Source organism: Coregonus lavaretus, assembly GCF_964263955.1.
Source record: "Coregonus lavaretus genome assembly, chromosome: 16".
In the NCBI taxonomy this organism is placed as follows: Eukaryota; Metazoa; Chordata; class Actinopteri; order Salmoniformes; family Salmonidae; genus Coregonus; species Coregonus lavaretus.
In genome coordinates, this window is record NC_140003.1 from 16,647,205 (window position 1) to 16,670,022 (window position 22,818).

Below are 22,818 nucleotides of genomic sequence, written 5' to 3' on the forward strand. Positions count from 1 at the left end.
GGTTTGGGTTTTTACTTTACCTTCTATAACGGTATTTCAATGTTTAGTTTGTTAAATGTGATACGCAACTCCGGCTCCATTTGTATAGTTCACTCCGTTTGTAGCCAGCAGATCCGACCCGCTTGCTTACAGCTGAACTAGGGTCGAACAGACTTTTAATTTTATTTTTTATTTTTTATTTAACCTTTATTTAACCAGGTAAGCCAGTTGAGAACAAGTTCTCATTTACAACTGCGACCTGGCCAAGATAAAGCAAAGCAGTGCGATTAAAAACAACAACACAGAGTTACATATGGGGTAAAACAAAACAGAAAGTCAAAAAATACAACAGAAAATATATATACAGTGTGTGCAAATGTAGCAAGTTATGGAGGTAAGGCAATAAATAGGCTATAGTGCAAAATAATTATAATTAGTATTAACACTGGAATGATAGATGTGCAAGAGATTATGTGCAAATAGAGATACTGGGGTGCAAAGGAGCAAAATAAATAACAATATAGGGATGAGGTAGTTGGGTGGGCTAATTTCAGATGGGCTGTGTACAGGTGCAGTGATCGGTAAGGTGCTCTGACAACTGATGCTTAAAGTTAGTGAGGGAGATAAGTCTCCAGCTTCAGAGATTTTTGCAATTCGTTCCAGTCATTGGCAGCAGAGAACTGGAAGGAATGGTGGCCAAAGGAGGTGTTGGCTTTGGGGATGACCAGTGAGATATACCTGCTGGAGCGCATACTACGGGTGGGTGTTGCTATGGTGACCAATGAGCTAAGATAAGGCGGGGATTTGCCTAGCAGTGATTTATAGATGACCTGGAGCCAGTGGGTTTGACGACGAACATGTAATGAGGACCAGCCAACAAGAGCGTACATGTCACAGTGGTGGGTAGTGTATGGGGCTTTGGAGACAAAACGGATGGCACTGTGATAGACTACATCCAATTTGCTGAGTAGAGTGTTGGAGGCTATTTTGTAAATGACATCGCCAAAGTCAAGGATCGGTAGGATAGTTAGTTTTACGAGGGCATGTTTGGCAGCATGAGTGAAGGAGACTTTGTTGCGAAATAGGAAGCCGATTCTGGATTTAACTTTGGATTGGAGATTCTTAATGTGAGTCTGGAAGGAGAGTTTACAGTCTAACCAGACACCTAGGTATTTGTAGTTGTCCACATACTCTAGGTCAGACCCGTCGAGAGTAGTGATTCTAGTGAGGTGGGCGGGTGCCAGCAGCGTTCGATTGAAGACCATGCATTTCGTTTTACTAGTGTTTAAGAGCAGTTGGAGGCTACTAAACGAGTGTTGTATGGCATTGAAGCTCGTTTGGAGGTTTGTTAACACAGTGTCCAATGAAGGGCCAGATGTATACAAAATGGTGTCGTCTGCGTAGAGGTGGATCTGAGAGTCACCAGCAGCAAGAGCGACATCATTGATATACACAGAGAAAAGAGTCGGCCCAAGAATTGAACCCTGTGGCACCCCCATAGAGACTGCCATAGGTCCAGACAACAGGCCCTCCGATTTGACACATTGAACTCTATCTGAGAAGTAGATGGTGAACCAGGCGAGGCAGTCATTTGAGAAACCAAGGCTATTTAGTCTGCCAATAAGAATGCGGTGGTTGACAGAGTCGAAAGCCTTGGCCAGGTCGATGAAGACGGCTGCACAGTACTGTCTATTATCGATCGCGGTTATAATATTGTTTAGGACCTTGAGCGTGGCTGAAGTGCACCCATGACCAGCTCGGAAACCGGATTGCATAGCGGAGAAGGTACGGTGGGATTCGAAATGGTCTGTGATCTGTTTGTTAACTTGGCTTTCAAAAACTTTCGAAAGGCAGGGCAGGATGGATATAGGTCTGTAACAGTTTGGATCTAGAGTGTCACCCCCTTTTGAAGAGGGGGATGACCGCGGCAGCTTTCCAATCTCTGGGGATCTCAGACGTTACGAAAAAGAGGTTGAACAGGCTAGTAAAGGGGTTGCGACAATTTCGGCGAATAGTTTTAAAAAGAAAGGGTCCAGATTGTCTAGCCCAGCTGATTTGTAGGGGTCCAGATTGTGCAGCTCTTTCAGAACATCAGCTGTCTGAATTTGTGTGAAGGAGAAGCGGGGGTGGGCATGGGCAAGTTGCAGCGGAGGGTGCAGAGCTGGTGGCCGGGGTAGTGGTAGCCAGGTGGAACGCATGGCCAGCCGTAGCAAAATGCTTGTTGAAATTCTCGATTATTGTAGATTTATCGGTGGTGATAGTGTTTCCTAGCCGCAGTGCAGTGGGCAGCTGGGAGGAAGTGCTCTTATTCTCCATGGACTTTACAGTGTCCCAAAACTTTTTGGAGTTAGTGCTACAGGATGCAAATTTCTGTTTGAAAAAGTTAGCCTTTGCTTTCCTAACTGCTTGTGTATATTGGTTCCTAACTTCCCTGAAAAGTTGCATATCGCGGGGGCTATTTGATGCTAATGCAGTACGCCACAGGATGTTTTTGTGCTGGTCAAGGGCAGTCAAGTCTGAGGAGAACCAGGGGCTATATCTGTTCTTAGTTCTGTATTTTTTGAATGGGGCATGTTTATTTAAGATTGAGAGGAAATTACTTTTAAAGAACAACCAGGCATCCTCTACTGACGGAATGAGATCTATATCCATCCAGGATACCTGGGCCAGGTCAATTAGGAAGGCCTGCTCGCTAAAGTGTTTTAGGGAGCGTTTGACAGTGATGAGGGGTGGTCGTTTGACCGCGGACCCGTTACGGACGCAGGCAATAAGGCAGTGATCGCTGAGATCCTGGTTGAAGACAGCGGAGATGTATTTAGAGGGTAAGTTAGTCAGGATGATATCTATGAGGGTACCCATGTTTACGGATTTAGGGTTGTACCTGGTAGGTTCGTTGATAATTTATGTGAGATTGAGGGCATCTAGTTTGGATTGTAGGATGGCCGGGGTGTTAAGCATATCCCAATTTAGGTCACCAAGCAGTACGAACTCTGAGGATAAATGGGGGGCAATCAATTCACATATGGTGTCCAGGGCACAGCTGGGGGCTGAGGGGGGTCTGTAGCAAGCGGCAACAGTGAGAGACTTATTTCTGGAAAGGTGGATTTTTAGAAGTAGAAGCTCAAACTGTTTGGGCACAGACCTGGATAGTATGATAGAGCTCTGCAGGCTATCTCTACAGTAGATTGCAACTCCACCCCCTTTGGCAGTTCTATCTAGATGGAAAATGTTATAGTTGGGGATGGAAATTTCAGAATTTTTGGTGGCCTTCCTAAGCCAGGATTCAGACACTGCTAGGACATCAGGGTTGGCGGAGTGTGCTAACTCAGTGAATAACTAAAACTTAGGAAGGAGACTTCTGATATTAACATGCAAGAAACTAAGGCTTTTACGGTTACAGAAGTCAACAAGTGATAGCGCCTGGGGAGTAGGAGTGATACTGGGGGCTGCAGGGTTAGCCTCTACATCACCAGAGGAACAGAGGAGGACTAGAATAAGGATACGGCTAAAGGCTTTAAGAACTGGTCTTCTAGTGCGTTGGGTACAGAGAATAAAGGGGGCAGATTTCCGTGCGTTGTAGAAAAGATTCAGGGCATTATGAACAGACATGGATATGGAAGGATAAGAGTACAGTGGAGGTAAACCTAAGCGTTGGGTAACAATGAAAGACTTCCTGTGTAGATTAAGACACCGCGGAGCCGGCGCGAGATATATCTTGAAAATGTTACCTCAATCCAGGGATAAGAAATGCGTTGTACTCGGAATTGTCCAATTATACCAGAAGATTTAACGACTGCTAGTTTTTAAGTAAACTGCTGTTTTCGTCCTCATGCTAGCTAGCAGTAGGCACATCAGTCATTATGGAATGGAACGTTGCGTTGAACAACAAATCAAATTGAAGTTTATTGTTCGCGTACACAGATTTGCAGTTGTTATCGCAGGTGCAGAGAAATGCTTGTGTTTCTAGCTCCAACGGTGAAGTAATACCTAGCAATACAAAACAATCCACACATGATCCAAAAAGTCAAAAGAAAGAAATTCAGAAATATCAGAACGTGTCAGACTCCGGAGTGTGTGTGTGTGTGTGTGTGTGTGTGTGTATGTATATACACTGCTCAAAAAAATAAAGGGAACACTAAAATAACACATCCTAGATCTGAATAAATGAAATAATCTTATTAAATACTTTTTTCTTTACATAGTTGAATGTGCTGACAACAAAATCACACAAATTATCAATGGAAATCAAATTTATCAACCCATGGAGGTCTGGATTTGGAGTCACACTCAAGATTAAAGTGGAAAACCACACTACAGGCTGATCCAACTTTGATGTAATGTCCTTAAAACAAGTCAAAATTAGGCTCAGTAGTGTGTGTGGCCTCCACGTGCCTGTATGACCTCCCTACAACGCCATGGGCATGCTCCTGATGAGGTGGCGGATGGTCTCCTGAGGGATCTCCTCCCAGACCTGGACTAAAACATCCGCCAACTCCTGGACAGTCTGTGGTGCAACGTGGCGTTGGTGGATGTCCCAGATGTGCTCAATTGGATTCAGGTCTGGGGAACGGGCGGGCCAGTCCATAGCATCAATGCCTTCCTCTTGCAGGAACTGCTGACACACTCCAGCCACATGAGGTCTAGCATTGTCTTGCATTAGGAGGAACCCAGGGCCAACCACACCAGTATATGGTCTCACAAGGGGTCTGAGTATCTCATCTCGGTACCTAATGGCAGTCAGGCTACCTCTGGCGAGCACATGGAGGGCTGTGCGGCCCCACAAAGAAATGCCACCCCACACCATGACTGACCCACCGCCAAACCGGTCATGCTGGAGGATGTTGCAGGCAGCAGAACGTTCTCCACTGCGTCTCCAGACTCTGTCACGTCTGTCACATGTGCTCAGTGTGAACCTGCTTTCATCTGTGAATAGCACAGGGCGCCAGTGGCGAATTTGCCAATCTTGGTGTTCTCTGGCAAATGCCAAACGTCCTGCACGGTGTTGGGCTGTAAGACAACCCCCACCTGTGGACGTCGGGCCCTCATACCACCCTCATGGAGTCTGTTTCTGACCGTTTGAGCAGACACATGCACATTTGTGGCCTGCTGGAGGTTGTTGCCCTCCTACGGCCTCCTCCACGTCTCCTGATGTACTTGCCTGGCTCCTGGTAGCGCCTCCATGCTCTGGACACTACGCTGACAAACCTTCTTGCCACAGCTCGCATTAATGTGCCATCCTGGATGAGCTGCACTACCTGAGCCACTTGTGTGGGTTGTAGACTCCGTCTCATGCTACCACTAGAGTGAAAGCACCGCCAGCATTCAAAAGTGACCAAAACATCAGCCAGGAAGCATAGGAACTGAGAAGTGGTCTGCGGTCACCACCTGCAAAACCAGTCCTTTATTGGGGGTGTCTTGCTAATTGCCTATAATTTCCACCTGTTGTCTATCCATTTGCACAACAGCATGTGAAATTTATTGTCAATCAGTGTTGCTTCCTAAGTGGACAGTTTGATTTCACAGAAGTGTGATTGACTTGGAGTTACATTGTGTTGTTTAAGTGTTCCCTTTATTTTTTTTAGCAGTGTGTGTATATGTGTATATATATATATATATATATATATATATATATATATATGCACACTACCGTTCAAAAGTTTGGGGTCACTTAGAAATGTCCTTGTTTTCAAAAGAAAAGCATTTTTTTTGTCCATTTAAAATAACATCAAATTGATCAGAAATACAGTGTAGACATTGTTAATGTTGTAAATGGCTATTGTAGCTGGAAACGGCTGATTTTTAATGGAATATCTACATAGGCGTACAGATGCCCATTATCAGCAACCATCAGTCCTGTGTTCCAATGGCACGTTGTGTTTGCTAATCCAGGTTTATCATTTTAAAAGGCTAATTGATCATTAGAAAACCCTTTTGCAATTATGTTAGCACAGCTGAAAACTGTTGTGCTGATTAAAGAAGCAATAAAACAGGCCTTTTTGAGACTAGTTGAGTATCTGGAGCATCAGCAATTGTGGGTTCGATTACAGGCTCAAAATGACCAGAAACAAAGAACATTCTTCTGAAACTCGTCAGTCAATTCTTGTTCTGAGAAATGAAGAAACAGACGCCTAGTTTGAGAAACAGATGCCTCACAGGTCCTCAATTGGCAGCTTCAGTAAATAGTACCCACAAAACACCAGTCTCAATGTCAACAGTGAAGAGGCGACTCCGGGATGCTGACCATCTAGGCAGAGTAGCAAAGAAAAAGCCATATCTCAGACTGCCCATCTTAATCTTTTATTTTTATTGGCCAGTCGGAGATATGGCTTTTTCTTTGCAACTCTGCCTAGAAGGTCAGCATCCCGGAGTCGCTGAGACTGGTGTTTTGCGGGTGCTATTTAATGAAGCTGCCAGTTGAGGACCTGTGAGGCGTCTGTTTCTCAAACTAGACGCTCTAATGTATTTATCCTCTTGCTCAGTTGTGTACCGGGGCCTCCCACTCATCTTTCAATTCTGGTTTGCGCTGTTCTGTGAAGGGAGTAGTACACAGCGTTGTACGAGATCTTCAGTTTCTTGGCAATGTCTCCGATGGAATAGCCTTCATTTCTCAGAACAAGTTTCAGAAGAAAGTTATTTGTTTCTGGCCATTTTGAGCCTGTAACCGAACCCACAATTGCTGATGCTCCAGATACTCAACTAGTCTCAAAAAGGCCTGTTTTATTGCTTCTTTAATCAGCACAACAGTTGTCAGCTGTGCTAACATACAGTTGAAGTCGGAAGTTTACATACACTTAGGTTGGAGTCATTAAAACTCATTTTTCAACCACTACACACATTTCTTGTTAACAAACTATAGTTTTGGCAAGTCGGTTAGGACATCTACTTTGTGCATGACACAAGTAATTTTTCCAACAATTGTTTTCAGACAGCTTATTTCACTTAAAATTCACTGTATCACAATTCCAGTGGGTCAGAAGTTTACATACACTAAGTTGACTGTGCCTTTAAACAGCTTGGAAAATTCCAGAAAATGATGTCATGGCTTTAGAAGCTTCTGATAGTCTAATTGACATAATTTGAGTCAATTGGAGGTGTACCTGTGGATGTATTTCAAGGCCTACCTTCAAACACAGTGCCTCTTTGCTTGACATCATGGGAAAATCAAAAGAAATCAGCCAAGACCTCAGGAAAAAAAATTGTAGAGCTCCACAAGTCTGGTTCATCCTTGGGAGCAATTTCCAAACGCCTGAAGGTACCACGTTCATCTCTACAAACAATAGTACGCAAGTATCAAAACCATTGGACCAAGCAGCCGTCATACCGCTCAGGAAAGGAGACGCATTCTGTCTCCTAGAGATGAACGTACTTTGGTGCGAAAAGTGCAAATCAATCCCAGAACAACAGCAAAGGACCCTGTGAAGATGCTGGAGAAAACAGGTACAAAAGTATCTATATCCACAGTAAAACAAGTCCTATATTGACATAACCTGAAAGACCGCTCAGCAAGGAAGAAGCCACTGCTCCAAAACCACCATAAAAAAAGCCAGACTATGGTTTGCAACTGCACATGGGGTCAAAGATCGTACTTTGTGGAGAAATGTTCTCTGGTCTGATGAAACTAAAATAGAACTGTTTGGCCATAATGACCATCGTTATGTTTGGAGGAAAAAGGGGAACGCTTGCAAGCCGAAGAACACCATCCCAACCGTGAAGCACGGGGGTGGCAGCATCATGCTGTGGGGGTGCTTTGCTGCAAGAGGGACTGGTACACTTCACAAAATAGATGGCATCATGAGGAAGGAAAATTATGTGGATATATTGAAGCAACAGCTCAAGACATCAGTCAGGAAGTTAAAGCTTGGTCGCAAATGGGTTTTCCAAATGGACAATGACCCCAAGCATACTTCCAAAGTTGTGGCAAAATGGCTTAAGGACAACAAAGTCAAGATATTGGAGTGGCCATCACAAAGCCCTGACCTCAATCCTATAGAACATTTGTGGGCAGAACTGAAAAAGCGTGTGCGAGCAAGGAGGCCTACAAATCTGACTCAGTTACAACAGCTCTGTCATGAGGAATGGGCCAAAATTCACCCAACTTATTGTAGGAGGCTTGTGGAAGGCTACATTAAATGTTTGCCCCAAGTTAAACAATTTAAAGGCAATTCTACCAAATACTAATTGAGTGTATGTAAACTTCTGACCTACTGGGAATGTGATGAAATAAATAAAAGCTGAAATTAATCATTCTCTCTACTATTATTCTGACATTTCACATTCTTAAAATAAAGTGGTAACCCTAACTGACCTAAGACAGGGAATTGTTACTAGGATTAAATGTCAGGAATTGTGAAAAACTGAGTTTAAATGTATTTGGCTAAGGTGTATGTACATTTCCGACTTCAACTGTAATTGCAAAAGGGTTTTCTAATGATCAATTAGTCTTTTAAAATGATAAATTTGGATTAGCAAACACAACGTGCCATTGGAACACAGGGTTGATGGTTGCTGATAATGGGCCTCTGTACGCCTATGTAGATATGCCATTAAAAATCAGCCGTTTCCTGCTACAATAGCCATTTACATGTCAGACTCCGGAGTGTGTGTGTGTGTGTGTGTGTGTGTGTGTATATGTATATATATGCACACTACCGTTCAAAAGTTTGAAGTCACTTAGAAATGTCCTTGTTTTCAAAAGAAAAGCAATTTTTTTGTCCATTAAAATAACATCAAATTCATCAGAAATACAGTGTATGTATATATATATACACACACACACACACACACACACAAGTATGTGAACACACACATAAAACTATGTGGACACCTGTTCAAATTAGTGGATTCGGCTATTTCAGCCACACCTGTTGCTGACAGGTGTATAACATCTAGCACACAGCCATGCAATCTCCATTAGGGCTGACCCCATTTAGTTGACTGGTCTATTGTTTGGTCGATAGGCTGTTGGTCGACCGAAATTTCTTTTTATTTCAATTATTTTATTTTTGCACAAGACACCTGTCTGACTCGCGTCTGTCTCAATGGACTAATCCATTGTGGCGGCCATGAGGATGGCACAGTCCATCACTCTAAGACGTGTGATACTGAAATTGTAACACTAATAAATCTAATATTATTTTATAACAAAATGGTTCTGAAACATAATCTTCAGTGCGCCGTAGAATTGGCGCCTTTCCCTTTATGTTGCTATGTGCATAATAGCAAAGTTAACCAGCATACAGATCTTGCGTCTGTTGCCTGTTAAAGTGTTTTTTTAATAGCCTACTGATTCCGTGAGCACCAAGCCTCATGCAACGGCAAAATGTCAGGTAAAGCAATTTCACAGATTTGGCTGTTTTTTAATCTTTGCTATGCTGTAATAAAGACTGTACAATTTTTTCCCCTTAGGACAGACTGGGTTACTTATGTATTTAGTGTTGTTTACACTGTTCCAAACGGGCAGAAAAAGAATATTGTAATCTAACAGCACCTGTTGTCACACATAATATTCACACAGCTCTCGCTCCTATACCCTCCTTTTTCTTGGTCTCCTTCTTATTGTTATTATTACAATTATTATTATGATCATCATTATAATAATAATGAATTTCGTTATCATTATTAGGTTTTGTATAGTAGCCTTGTATAACCACCATTGAGCTGTAGGCCTAAGAGCGCATCCTGTTTAGTCTTAATACCGTAACTTACTTAGGCCTATATTTCAATATATAGGCTACTGTATCAATCAATCATTCAATCATTCATTCATTAGAACAGACTCTCTGGTACACATATTTAATTAGTGTTGTTTACACTTTTCCAAATGGTCAGAAAAAATAATAATATTGTAATCGAACAGCAACTGTTTGGCACACATTATACTCACCCAACGCTTGCTCCTATACTCTCCTGTTTCTTGATCTCCTGTAGTTTCCACAACTAAGTCAAATGTCTTCCACAGATCTGACTTCCCTTTTCCCTCCTGAGCAACCAGTAAACATTCGCCTGTTTTCAAGTTTCTTCTACACGTCCTCCGCATCCATTTTGCTGTCACATCCTGTGTTCTGAGTTTGTTATAAAATATTTATTGATGTGATTATGATAGGCTATAGGTTAGGCCCTATTGGTCACATGCATGCGATGCTGACATGTTTCACGTAAAGAGAGAAAGGGTTGAGGGAATAGGGAATGTTTTTCCTAAACAAATTAGAGATTTCGGTAACAGAACTTTTCAGTCAGAAACAAGTAAGAAACTAAATGGCTGAAATGATGTTGCAGCTTCAGCACGGACAGCGCAATAAACACTTGCTGTGCTGTGTTGCCTTTTCACTGCAGTAGGGAGGAGAGCGTGACAACGTTTTTTAAAGATCGTAACTCCCCAATTGGTAGTTACGATCTTGTCTCATCGCTGCAACTCCCCAACGGACTTGGGAGAGGCAAAGGTCGAGAGTCATGCATCCTCCGAAACATGACCTGCAAGCCACGCTGCTTCTTAACACACTGCTCGCTTAAACTGGAAGCCAGCCGCACCAATGTGTCGGAGGAAACACTGTCCTACTGACAACCGAGTCATCTTGCAGGCGCCCGGCCCGCCACAAGGAGTCGCTAGAGCACAATAAGCCAAGGAAACCTCCCCGGCCAAACCCTCCCCTAACCCAGACGACACTGGGCCAATTGTGCGCCGCCCCATGGGGCTCCCGGTCACGGCCGGCTGTGACACAGCCTGGGATCGAACCCGAGACTGTAGTGGCGCCTCAGCACTGCGATGCAGTGCCTTAGACCGCTACGCCACTCGGGAGGTGTCGCTGTCATTTTTTGTAACACAGTGTGACCATAGGGCTCTTTCTTGAGTAATTTGTGTGTCTTAATTATTTAATCAAACACTGTGCTTAAAGCATCAGACAAGCTCAGTGCATATGTAGTTGATTTTATTTAAACACATAGGTTGTGTCTATATATGGAAAAATAGTTTAAACATTTAGACCAATTGATTGGTCGAAAGAACAGGACGACTCTCGGTCGACCAAGATTTGTTTTAGTTGGGGACAGCCCTAATCTCCATAGACAAACATTGTCAGTAGAATGGCCTTAGAATGGCCTACTGAAGAGCGCAGTGACTTTCAACGTGGCACCGTCATAGGATGCCACCTTTCCAATAAGGCAGTTCGTCAAATTTCTGCCCTGCTAGAGATGCCCCGGTCAACTGTAAGTGCTGTTATTGTGAAGTGGAAACGTCTAGGAGTAACAACAGCTCAGCCGTGAAGTGGTAGGCCACACAAGCTCAGAGAACGGGACCGTTGAGTGCATAGCAGCCGGCCGCGACCGGGAGACTCATGGGCGGCGCACAATTGGCCCAGCGTCGTCCAGGGTAGGGGAGGGAATGGCCGGCAGGGATGTAGCTCAGTTGATAGAGCATGGCGTTTGCAACGCCAGGGTTGTGGGTTCGATTCCCACGGGGGGCCAGTATATAAAAAAAATTATATATATATATATATATATGTATGTATGTGTATGTATATATATATATATATATATATATATATATATATATATATATATATATATATATATATATATATATATATATATATATACAGTGGGGAAAAAAAGTATTTAGTCAGCCACCAATTGTGCAAGTTCTCCCACTTAAAAAGATGAGAGAGGCCTGTAATTTTCATCATAGGTACACGTCAACTATGACAGACAAAATGAGAAAAAAAATCCAGAAAATCGCATTATAGGATTTTTAATGAATTTATTTGCAAATTATGGTGGAAAATAAGTATTTGGTCAATAACAAAAGTTTTGTCAATACTTTGTTATATACCCTTTGTTGGCAATGACACAGGTCAAACGTTTTCTGTAAGTCTTCACAAGGTTTTCACACACTGTTGCTGGTATTTTGGCCCATTCCTCCATGCAGATCTCCTCTAGAGCAGTGATGTTTTGGGGCTGTCGCTGGGCAACACGGACTTTCAACTCCCTCCAAAGATTTTCTATGGGGTTGAGATCTGGAGACTGGCTAGGCCACTCCAGGACCTTGAAATGCTTCTTACGAAGCCACTCCTTCGTTGCCCGGGCGGTGTGTTTGGGATCATTGTCATGCTGAAAGACCCAGCCACGTTTCATCTTCAATGCCCTTGCTGATGGAAGGAGGTTTTCACTCAAAATCTCACGATACATGGCCCCATTCATTCTTTCCTTTACACGGATCAGTCGTCCTGGTCCCTTTGCAGAAAAACAGCCCCAAAGCATGATGTTTCCACCCCCATGCTTCACAGTAGGTATGGTGTTCTTTGGATGCAACTCAGCATTCTTTGTCCTCCAAACACGACGAGTTGAGTTTTTACCAAAAAGTTATATTTTGGTTTCATCTGACCATATGACATTCTCCCAATCCTCTTCTGGATCATCCAAATGCACTCTAGCAAACTTCAGACGGGCCTGGACATGTACTGGCTTAAGCAGGGGGACACGTCTTGCACTGCAGGATTTGAGTCCCTGGCGGCGTAGTGTGTTACTGATGGTAGGCTTTGTTACTTTGGTCCCAGGTCTCTGCAGGTCATTCACTAGGTCCCCCCGTGTGGTTCTGGGATTTTTGCTCACCGTTCTTGTGATCATTTTGACCCCACGGGGTGAGATCTTGCGTGGAGCCCCAGATCGAGGGAGATTATCAGTGGTCTTGTATGTCTTCCCTTTCCTAATAATTGCTCCCACAGTTGATTTCTTCAAACCAAGCTGCTTACCTATTGCAGATTCAGTCTTCCCAGCCTGGTGCAGGTCTACAATTTTGTTTCTGGTGTCCTTTGACAGCTCTTTGGTCTTGGCCATAGTGGAGTTTGGAGTGTGACTGTTTGAGGTTGTGGACAGGTGTCTTTTATACTGATAACAAGTTCAAACAGGTGCCATTAATACAGGTAACGAGTGGAGGACAGAGGAGCCTCTTAAAGAAGAAGTTACAGGTCTGTGAGAGCCAGAAATCTTGCTTGTTTCTAGGTGACCAAATACTTATTTTCCACCATAATTTGCAAATAAATTCATAAAAAATCCTACAATGTGATTTTCTGGATTTTTTTTCCTCAATTTGTCTGTCACAGTTGACGTGTACCTATGATGAAAATTACAGGCCTCTCTCATCTTTTTAAGTGGGAGAACTTGCACAATTGGTTTCTGACTAAATACTTTTTTTCCCCACTGTATATATATATATATATGTATGTGTATATATATATATATATATATATATATATATATATATGTATATATGTATGTGTATATGTATATATATATATATGTGTGTGTATATATATATATATATGTATATATATGTATATGTATTCACTAACTGTAAGTCGCTCTGGATAAGAGCGTCTGCTAAATGATGTTAAATGTTAAAAATCTTGCCGCCATTGGACTCTGGAGTAGTGGAAACACGTTCTCTGGAGTGATGAATCACGCTTCACCATCTGGCAGTCAGACGGATGAATCTGGGTTTGGCGGATGCCAGGAGAACGCTACCTGCCCCAATGTGTAGTGCCAACTGTAAAGTTTGGTGGAGGAGGAATAATGGTCTGGGGCTGTTTTTCTTGGTTCGGGCTAGGCCCCTTAGTTCCAGTGAAGGGAAATCTAACGCTACTACAGCATACAATGACATTCTAGATGATTCTGTGCCTGTAACTTTGTGGCAATAGTTTGGGGAAGGCCCTTTCCTATTTCAGCATGAGGTGTGCTAAGGAGTATTTCTGTCTGTAATAAAGCTCTTTTGTGGGGAAAAACTCATTCTGATTGGCTGCGCCTGGCTCTCCAGTGGGTGGGCCTGGCTCCCAAGTGGGTGGGCCTGGCTCCCAAGTGAGTGGCCCCTGCATAGTCATGTGAAATCCATAGATTAGGGCCTAATGAATTTATTTCAATTGACTGGCTCCCAAGTGGGTGGGCCTATGCCCAGTCGTGTGAAATCCATAGATTAGGGCCTTTTCATGCATGACCGTGTCTAGGGTTTACCGAGAATGGTGCGACAAACCAAAAACATCTGTGTGTCCTGTCTGTTTGTCTTTGTCTGTGCTGCAGATGAGAGGAGTGTGAGCCAGGGAAAGCGTGCCGCAGAGCTGCCTCAGATAATGCTCTTTATCCACATGGCCTGGAGCTGCTGCTGAGGTAGGAACAGTCCAGTCCAGTCAGAAAGCCACGGAGAGGGGAGCTACAGAGAGGGAAGCCATGTCCTACCACCATCACAGGAACCCCAGCCAGAGCAGCCACCGCACCATGAGCGCCGAGGAGAGGTGCTCCACGCCCGTCCACCACCACAAGACGTCCACGCCCACACACAAAAGCGCCTCGTCCTCCTCCTCGTACCAGCGCGACAGCCGCCAGGTAAGCAGCGCCCGCCACCAGACAGACAGCGAGACACAGTCCGCTGCTCTGGGAACAGTGTAGTGGAGTGATTCACTCAGTCTGGTCCCCTGAGACTGTCTCTGGAGCAGCAGACAGACAGAGTGGGACTGACTGACTGGAATTAACAGCTCCCTGAGCACAGTCTGCAAGGGGCGATCACTGAGAGCTGTGCTATTATGATGATGTGAGGAGCTGATGACTATGCACTGTATGTCTCTAGCTATTATCATTCTAGTTGTTTCTTTATGTTGTGCACTATATTATGTTGTAGAGTAGTGGTGCCAATTTCAGGCACTGAGGCTTAGCTGTGTCCACTGTTCACCATGTCCTAAGTGGGAGGTATTGTAAACAGTGAATTAGCAACGTTCTTGTTTAGGGTCAGCTTACGGGGGCTTAAATATTAGCCCCTTTTGTCAGCGTGTGAAGAGGAAGCCTTTCTACTTCTATCTTGGTCTGTGTACTGAACTGCCATATCACCTTAGCCACAGAGAAACAGGACACTTAACTGGAATCTCTGACATCATGGCTTTTCCAGTGGGGGGTCATGAATAAATCATGAGGTAGAGTGAGAAAGCCAAGGCTCGATTGGTCCAGTGAACATGTGGCACGCTCTGGTATGCTGTGCTGTATGGGAGCTACTGCTGCATTCCCGTAACCATGGGAGATTGCTCTCTGAAGAGGAGTGCTTTGGGGAGTAGATGGGGGAATTGCGGCCTGTACAGAACACTTACAGTAGCAGTCAGGCTTGCTGCTAAATGAGAGATTTAACCCTTCCTATGCCTCCTACTCTATTCCCTGTCATGCTGTACATGGTGTACAAAGAGACCTTGCGAGCTCTGCAGTCTTCTAGCCTATTCCCTGAATTCACTCTAGTCTAAATACCATATTGATGTCCCATTCCTACTCCGCTGATTTAATGAGTTTAATTAAAGTAGCGAGCAAGGGAGGTAAGAGGCATACAAGAAATTAGGCACTTGTCCAATTGATTCACCTTACTCATCCTTTGTGAGACTGCAATGCCTAGAAAGGTTATTGGCCATAGTGACTGCTGTTGTATTTCATTACTGTAGTCATTTACTGGGTAGATACTGTAGATCCAGTGAAGCACCAGTGGATTGTCTACTACAGTACACAGCTATTGTTGTGTTGAGGCTAGAGGCCTGGAGGCAGGGCCATGTGGTGTGATTTGTTAATACAGGCTTATCCTGTGTCCTCATTGGCTCCGAGTTGAACGGCACGACTAGCTACAACCCAGCTCGGTATCGCCATCACCATGGTGATGCATTAACTCAAGCACCAAGAATAATCTTGATAACTCTATGTTGTCACATTGTCTATGTGGTTAGCGTGTGTAGAAATAGTATATGTTTCAGTGTCTGTATGTGTGTTTACTGCTGTATAAGGGTTACATCCTCCCTAGGGACTCCTGGGGATCAGTGTGTCTGTGGTGCAGACTACAGACCCAGGAAAATACATTAGGAGGCTTGGCTGGCTGCAGTGTGCTCCAGTGTGTGAGGGAAAGTGAGTGCAGTGGCTATTTGTGAGGGAAGCCTTAATGAGATCCAGTCCCTCTGGGATCAGTACGTGTCACTTCCCCTTGTGCTGCTGACCATCATTAAGCACTCTGGACTGGATACCCTCACAAGTGCAATTAGAGACACCACCTGCAGTGTATAGTACAGACACACTGATTCAGCGCACATCATACACAGTGTATCTAGATAATCACACTAACCTTTTCTTTATGCTTTAACAACCGTCTGCCATCTCTTAGTGTGTAAGGCATCCTGTAGCTCAGTTGGTAGAGCATGGCGCTTGCAACGCCCGGGTTGTGGGTTCGATTTCCACGGGGGGCCAGTATGAAAATTGTATGCACTCACTAACTGTAAGTGGCTCTGGATAAGAGCGTCTGCTAAATGACTAAAATGTAAAATGATAAGATGGTTTTGAGGCATGGAGATGGGGAACATGATGAATCTGAAACGGTTGGTTCCCTGTATGTTTCTGTGGGGGACCAGGGAAAGTATTTTGATAGCAGATGACTAGTGGATTTATGGCTGTGGAGAAATCAATAACATGATTATGAACAGCAACAGCAGATAGAGGTAACCTACCATCTGTTGCCCTTGTCAGTGTGTAAAGTGGAGAGTACAGCAGACACAGTAGGTATTCCCACCTGCCCCCCCTCACTCTGAGAAATCCTCTCAGTAAATACACTGCTCCACTATAGGTCAGGCTTCTGCCTTCTGGCACCTAAAGGTTTAACTCTGTGCTTTCTTCCCCTCTCCCCTCCTGCAGCTCTGAATCAATCATGTTTACTACAGTGTACATGAGGCAGTGGAAAAGTCCCAAATGGCACCCAATTCCCTATACACGGAGTGTACAAAACATTAGGAACACATGCTCTTTCCATGACATAGACCGACCAGGTGAATCCAGGTGAAAGCTATGATCCCTTATTGATGTCACTTGTTAAATCCACTTCAATCAGTGTATATGAAGGGGAGGAGACAATTGAGACATGGATTGTGTATGTGTGCCATTCAGAGGGTGAATGGGCAAGACAAAAGATTGAAGTGCCTTTGAACGGGGTATGGTAGTAGGTGCCAGGCGCACAAGGTTTGTGTCAAGAACTGCAACGCTGCTGGGTTTTTCATGCTCAACAGTTTCCCGGGTGTATCAAGAATGGTCCACCACCCAAAGGACATCCAGCTAACTTGACACAGCAGTGGGAAGCATTGGAGTCAACATGCGCCAGCATCCCTGTGCAACGCTTTCGACACCTTTTAGTCCATGCCCCGACGAATTGAGACTGTTCTGAGGACAAAAGGGGGTGCAACTCAATATTAGGAAGGTGTTCCTAATGTTTTGGTCACTCAGTGTATAATTCCCTATATTTCCTATGGGCCCTGGTCAAAAGTAGTGCACTATTTAGGGAATAGGGTGCCATTTGGAATGCAGGCAGAGTTTATATTACCTCACACTGCGTTACATCTCATCAGTAGCGTAGCAACTGCCCAGCTTCTCTCACACTCAGATTTATTGCAAAGCAAAACCCAGGACTGCAGCAAATGACTCTCGTCTCATTACAATCACATTGGCAGTGATTACCAATGCCTGGCACTTAGGTTGTCTGCTGCTGATCAGCGCTGGGGCCCAATGGGTACTTGATGTGGTACTTGAATTAACATCCATCATGTTGGGGGAGTAGTTAATACGTTGTGGGTGTTCCGCTGCAAATCTCAGCCTGCTACTTGTTGTTGTTTAGGCTGCAGGTGAGTTGTCTTGATTAGTTGCGAAAGATTCACTACACAAAATCAACATTGTCTCAAGTGTGGTGGTGTTAGCATTACCTGATTTGAGTTTATTAGATATGCATCAGTACACAGAGAACACACCAAACAAGCCGGTATGTTGCCCAATGCTCAAGCAGTAGTAGGCCCTCAATGTGCTGTTGTGTGTCTGTTACTCTGTTCTCCCTCTGGCTCTCCACCCCTAAGTGTTCATTTTGAGCAGAGTCCCTGGGAAAACAGATGTGTCAGATGAAGCTGCCATAGGAATTTTGCTTCTGCCGTGCAGTGTAGGTCTAGATATTTATAGTCCAGATTCACCCTAAGTTGTCCCCAAGGACCGTTTGTCCTTTTCCCTGCTCCTAAAGACCTTACCTGTAGTAACGGTTTGATTCATTGCAGTATTATAGGTTAATGTAGCCTACTACACCACTGGGTACCAATGAAGGAAGGTTGGTCCCATGAGCTGGTAGTTAGTTACCATTGAAAGATATCAATAGCCTGGACATTTGATAGGTTTATACTCTTTCCATGCTGGTGGATGCATAATGCATTGCAAGGTTTAAAGCAGTGGAATAATCGTCATGAGTTGGATCCAGTGGATATCATGGCTATTAAATCACAATCCCAGGTTGTAAAACAATTTAGACTACGTTAAAGCTGAACTGAAACGTTTTAGGAAGTAAGGGTTCTTTTTAATAATGCTTTATTAGGCCTAGGTATTCATAAAAGAGCCTACTTCAGATTAAAAAAAATTCATTTTGATCTTTGGGTTGTTCAAATCTTGAGAGGATGTTGAAGTAAATAAATCTGCTTTCCTCTGTTGCAGTATGAGCAAGCTTTTATTTAGTGTAGTGTTGATTTATTTCTTTAGAAGTGAGAGTGACTTATGACCATTATTTTAATAATAATAGACTACACAGGGAAGTTGTTTTAGTGAACTGAGGTTTGCTCTTGTTCTTTGTCTTTTAAGCAGAATCAGGGAGCTGGAAGCCTGCTTACTGTGTGTTGGGACAACATAGTTGTATATTATTGGAGCAACCTCAATCCATCTATTCTCAAGCCTTGTGAGGCCACAGATTTAGTGATTATTATGCATGTATTCCTCTTCAAGCGTAATGAGGGCAAGTATCCAAACCTTTTTTGAATTAATTTCTTTGGAAGCGTCTCGTTTTTGAATTAATTTCTTTGGAAGGTGAGTTGAACTTTTTAAATAGAGGGCTTGGAATGGCCTACTTCTCCTCCCAGGCTGCTATGGTGACTGAACTGGGGCAGACCAGAACAGAATACCAGCTGTAGTCTCTGGCTTTCTGCTCTGTGCTGGATAAAAAGGTCATGTCTACTTTGCTATATTTATTACGCTGTCCTATGTTGTTATCACACACACACAGAGAGAGAGAGAGGAGGTTGTTACAAATTGAGAGGTGTATTTTTGTCCACAGCAGTGCAGCTGCCAACAGTTTGTTTTGCCCTGGGTGTTGTGTGTGGTTATAGCCACATGGCCCTTCATGGCCTATAGTAATCCCTGGGTGGTGGGTGATACCTCATCCTGTCATGCACACACACACACACACACACACACACACACACACACACACACACACACACACACACACACACACACACACACGAGAGAGGAGGATGTTACAAAGTGAGAGGTGTATTTTTGTCCGCAGCTGCCAACAGTTTGTTTTGCCCTGGGTGTTGTGTGTGGTTATAGCCACATGGCCCTTCATGGCCTATAGTAATCCCTGGGTTGTGAGTGATACCTCATCCTGTCACACACACACACACACTGGGCTGTCAGCGCTAAAGGGGGCATCTTATTAGGCAGCTAACACTGTTCCGTATTCAGCTGTAACCTCACCTGACCATCGCCTGGCCAACACAGCCCAGTGGGGATTCTCCTGGGTCTCTGTCTCATAGTGGGACACTTCTGCCCTGTCATACGTATTCCCACCTGACTCCATCCCTCCCTCCCCTCCACTCCAGAGGAGGCCAGTGATTTGCAGAGCCAACAGAAACAGGAGAGCAGACTAAGGGAAAGCTAATGGAGTGGAAATGCTGAGAGGGCTGGAAGATACTCAATCGGGCAGTATTTCTGTAAATAGGTAGAAGAAATGCCCAGTTCAATGTAATATACTGTAGTATACTAGTAGTATTTCTGTTATAGCTGGTAGTATCTATTATTCATACTGTTTACAGGCAGGATGCGATGCGGCCCAGGCCGGGCGTTTCTTTACTGTTGCTGTTTTCTCTGACCCTGGAGAAGTGAACAGATGAGTTCCGACACGGCTCTGTTTTTCTCTCCATCCCTAGGAGGCAGACAGCTGGGAAATCATTGAGGGGCTGAAAATCGGTCAGAGCAACGTCCAGAGGCCAGATAAGCACGAGGGCTTCATGCTGAAGAAGCGAAAATGGCCGCTGAAAGGCTGGCACAAGGTAGGGCTTGATGACCGAGTGGGACACAACACTGTTTACTTGTTTTCATCGATTTCCTTGTTGTGAAACCCTTCAGAAAAGTCAACAAACAATTCTCACAGTTCTCTTCAAATAGGGGACATATATTTCCAGAGACAAGTACTGTTGTCCCACCAACTCAATGTTTTGTTGTTGTTGTTTTTCCAAAGCGTTTTTTTGTCCTGGACAATGGGATGCTGAAGTACTCCAAGTCGCCCATTGATGTGAGTAACCCTGACTAGTAGCCACGGGGCAGAGACCGAGGGCAGGGATGGAGGGCAGCCTCACTTGGCATGGCTGTGGCACCATGGTGACTCAGCAGAAACACCCCCAGGGTCACTCTGCCCATTGTGTTTCAGCTGGCCATGTCAGTCTGCAGGAAATCTCCAAATTACTTGCTAAACTGCTGCGTCCACACTAATCAGATGTGTACAAAGGGCCCTTCCTTTCACAGTGCTTCCTGGAAGCAGCCATGTTCTTGTCAGCCTTTACCTCTTTGAACCAAACTGTCAAACTAGCCTCAATGCATGATGTTGCGTAATGGTGCTGAATTTCATGATGATTACTTTTGAATAAGACTTTAGAGTCAAGTAGGCCTATAGCTTTCGATCATATGATGCTATTTTCTTTTTCTTCACCTTAAGAATTCTATTTATTTATACAGCAACAATGAGTTACCATACCTGCTTACATGACTTACGTTGACTTTTGTTAACTCTCTTTTCTAAGATTCAGAAGGCCAAACTGCATGGCTGCATTGATGTGGGTCTGTCAGTCATGTCCATTAAGAAGAAGGCCCGCCGCATTGACTTGGACACAGAGGAGCATATATACCACCTTAAAGTAAGCTTCATTGTGACGGAGATAGAAAGGATGGATGATAAAGGCGAAGTCAGGCCCTTGACTGAGGGATGGGACGAGGACAATTTCTATACTGAACAGAAATGCAACAATTTCTAAGATTTTGCTTAGTTACAGTTCATATAAGGAAATCAGTCAATTGAAATAAATTCATTAGGCCCTAATCTATGGATTTCACATGACTAGGCAGGGGCCACCTACTTGGGAGCCAAGCCCAGCCACTGGGGAGCCAGGCCCAACCAATCAGAATGAGTTTTCCCCACAAAAGGGCTTTATTATCTTGACAAAGGATAAAATGCTCACTAACAGGAATGCACAACATTTGAGAAAAGCAAGCTTTTTGTGCGTATGGAAAATTTCTGGGATCTTTTATTTCAGCTCATGAAACATGGGACCAACACTTTACATGTTTATATTTTTGATCAGTATACACTATATATGCAAAAGTATGTGGACACCCCTACAAATTAGTGGATTCGGCTATTTCAGCCACACCCGTTGCTGGCAGGTGTATAAAATCTAGCACACAGCCATGCAATCTCCATAGACAGACATTGGCAGTAGAATGGCCTTACACAAACCTAAGATCACCATGCGCAATGCCAAGCGTCGGCTGGAGTGGTGTAAAGCTCGCCGCCATTGGACTCTGGAGCAGTGGAAATGTGTTCTCTGGAGTGATGAATCACGCTTCCCCATCTGGCAGTCAGACAGACAAATCTGGGTTTGGCGGATGCCAGGAGAACGCTACTTGCCCCAATGCATAGTTCCAACTGTAAAGTTTGGTGGAGGATAAATAATGGTCTGGGGTTGTTATTCATGGTTCGGGCTAGGCCCCTTAGATCCAGTGAAGGGAAATGTTAATGCTACAGCATACAATGACATTCTAGACGATTCTGTGCTTCCATCTTTGTGGCAACAGTTTGGGAAGGCCCTTTCCTGTTTCAGCATGACAATGCCCCCGTGCACAAAGAAAGGTCCATACAGAAATAGTTTGTCAAGATCGGTGTGGAAGAACTTGACTGGCCTGCACAGAGCCCTGACCTCAACCCCATCGAACACCTTTGGGATGAATTGGAACGCCGACTGTGAGCCTGATCGCCCGACATCAGTGCCAGACCTCACTAATGCTCTTGTGGCTGAATGGAAGCAAGTCCCTGCAGCAATGTTCCAACATCTAGTGGAAAGCCTTCCCAGAAGAGCGGAGGCTGTTATAGCAGCAAAGGGGGGACCAACTCCATATTAATGCCCATGATTTTGGAGTGAGATGTACAGTAGCCTACATAAGCATTTCACTGTTAGTCTACACCTGTTGTTTATGAAGCATGTGACAAATAACATTTGATTGGATTTACTGTGGCATCACTCTACATTTGCGTTACTCAAAGCCTTTGCCCTTTCCTCTCCTTCTCACTTCTCTTCTATTCCTTTCCCCTCTTCTCTTCTCTCTTCTCAGGTCAAGTCTCCAGACATCTTTGACTCCTGGGTGGTCAAGCTGCGCCACCACCGTCTCTACCGGCAGAATGAGATTGTCCGCTCCCCCCGAGATGCCACCATAAGGACATTCCCTCCCCCTGCCACCACAGAGTCCCCCATCCCACACCCTCACCCCCACCCTCACCCTCAGCCAGCCCCCTCCCCCGCTGCAGGACAACATGACGTAAAGGTGGGCCTCTCTTCCCTGGCAGTTACTTCGGCACAGTTGTTCTCTGCTGTGGTAAGCTGAACTCTTATGTCTGTCTGACTCAGGTTGGGTTTACATAGTGGTAGTGGCCCTCAAATACAATGCTATTAACGTTTCAATATACAGCCACTCAACATTTTTATTTGCGACGGGTTCTAA

At 44.3% G+C, this 22,818-nt stretch overlaps 1 protein-coding gene across 1 annotated transcript in view; it reads left to right on the plus strand.

The window, feature by feature from the left end:
* The window catches only part of osbpl6 (oxysterol binding protein-like 6), a 76,814-nt gene that overhangs the window by 28,547 nt on the left and 25,449 nt on the right, over positions 1–22,818 (plus strand). The window contains exons 2-6 of the mRNA XM_084179361.1: positions 14,044–14,346; positions 19,977–20,099; positions 20,288–20,341; positions 20,847–20,960; positions 22,432–22,692. Coding sequence (XP_084035487.1) covers positions 14,191–14,346; positions 19,977–20,099; positions 20,288–20,341; positions 20,847–20,960; positions 22,432–22,692 — 708 coding nt within the window. The 5' untranslated portion in view covers positions 14,044–14,190. The remainder of the gene's footprint in view (positions 1–14,043; positions 14,347–19,976; positions 20,100–20,287; positions 20,342–20,846; positions 20,961–22,431; positions 22,693–22,818) is intronic.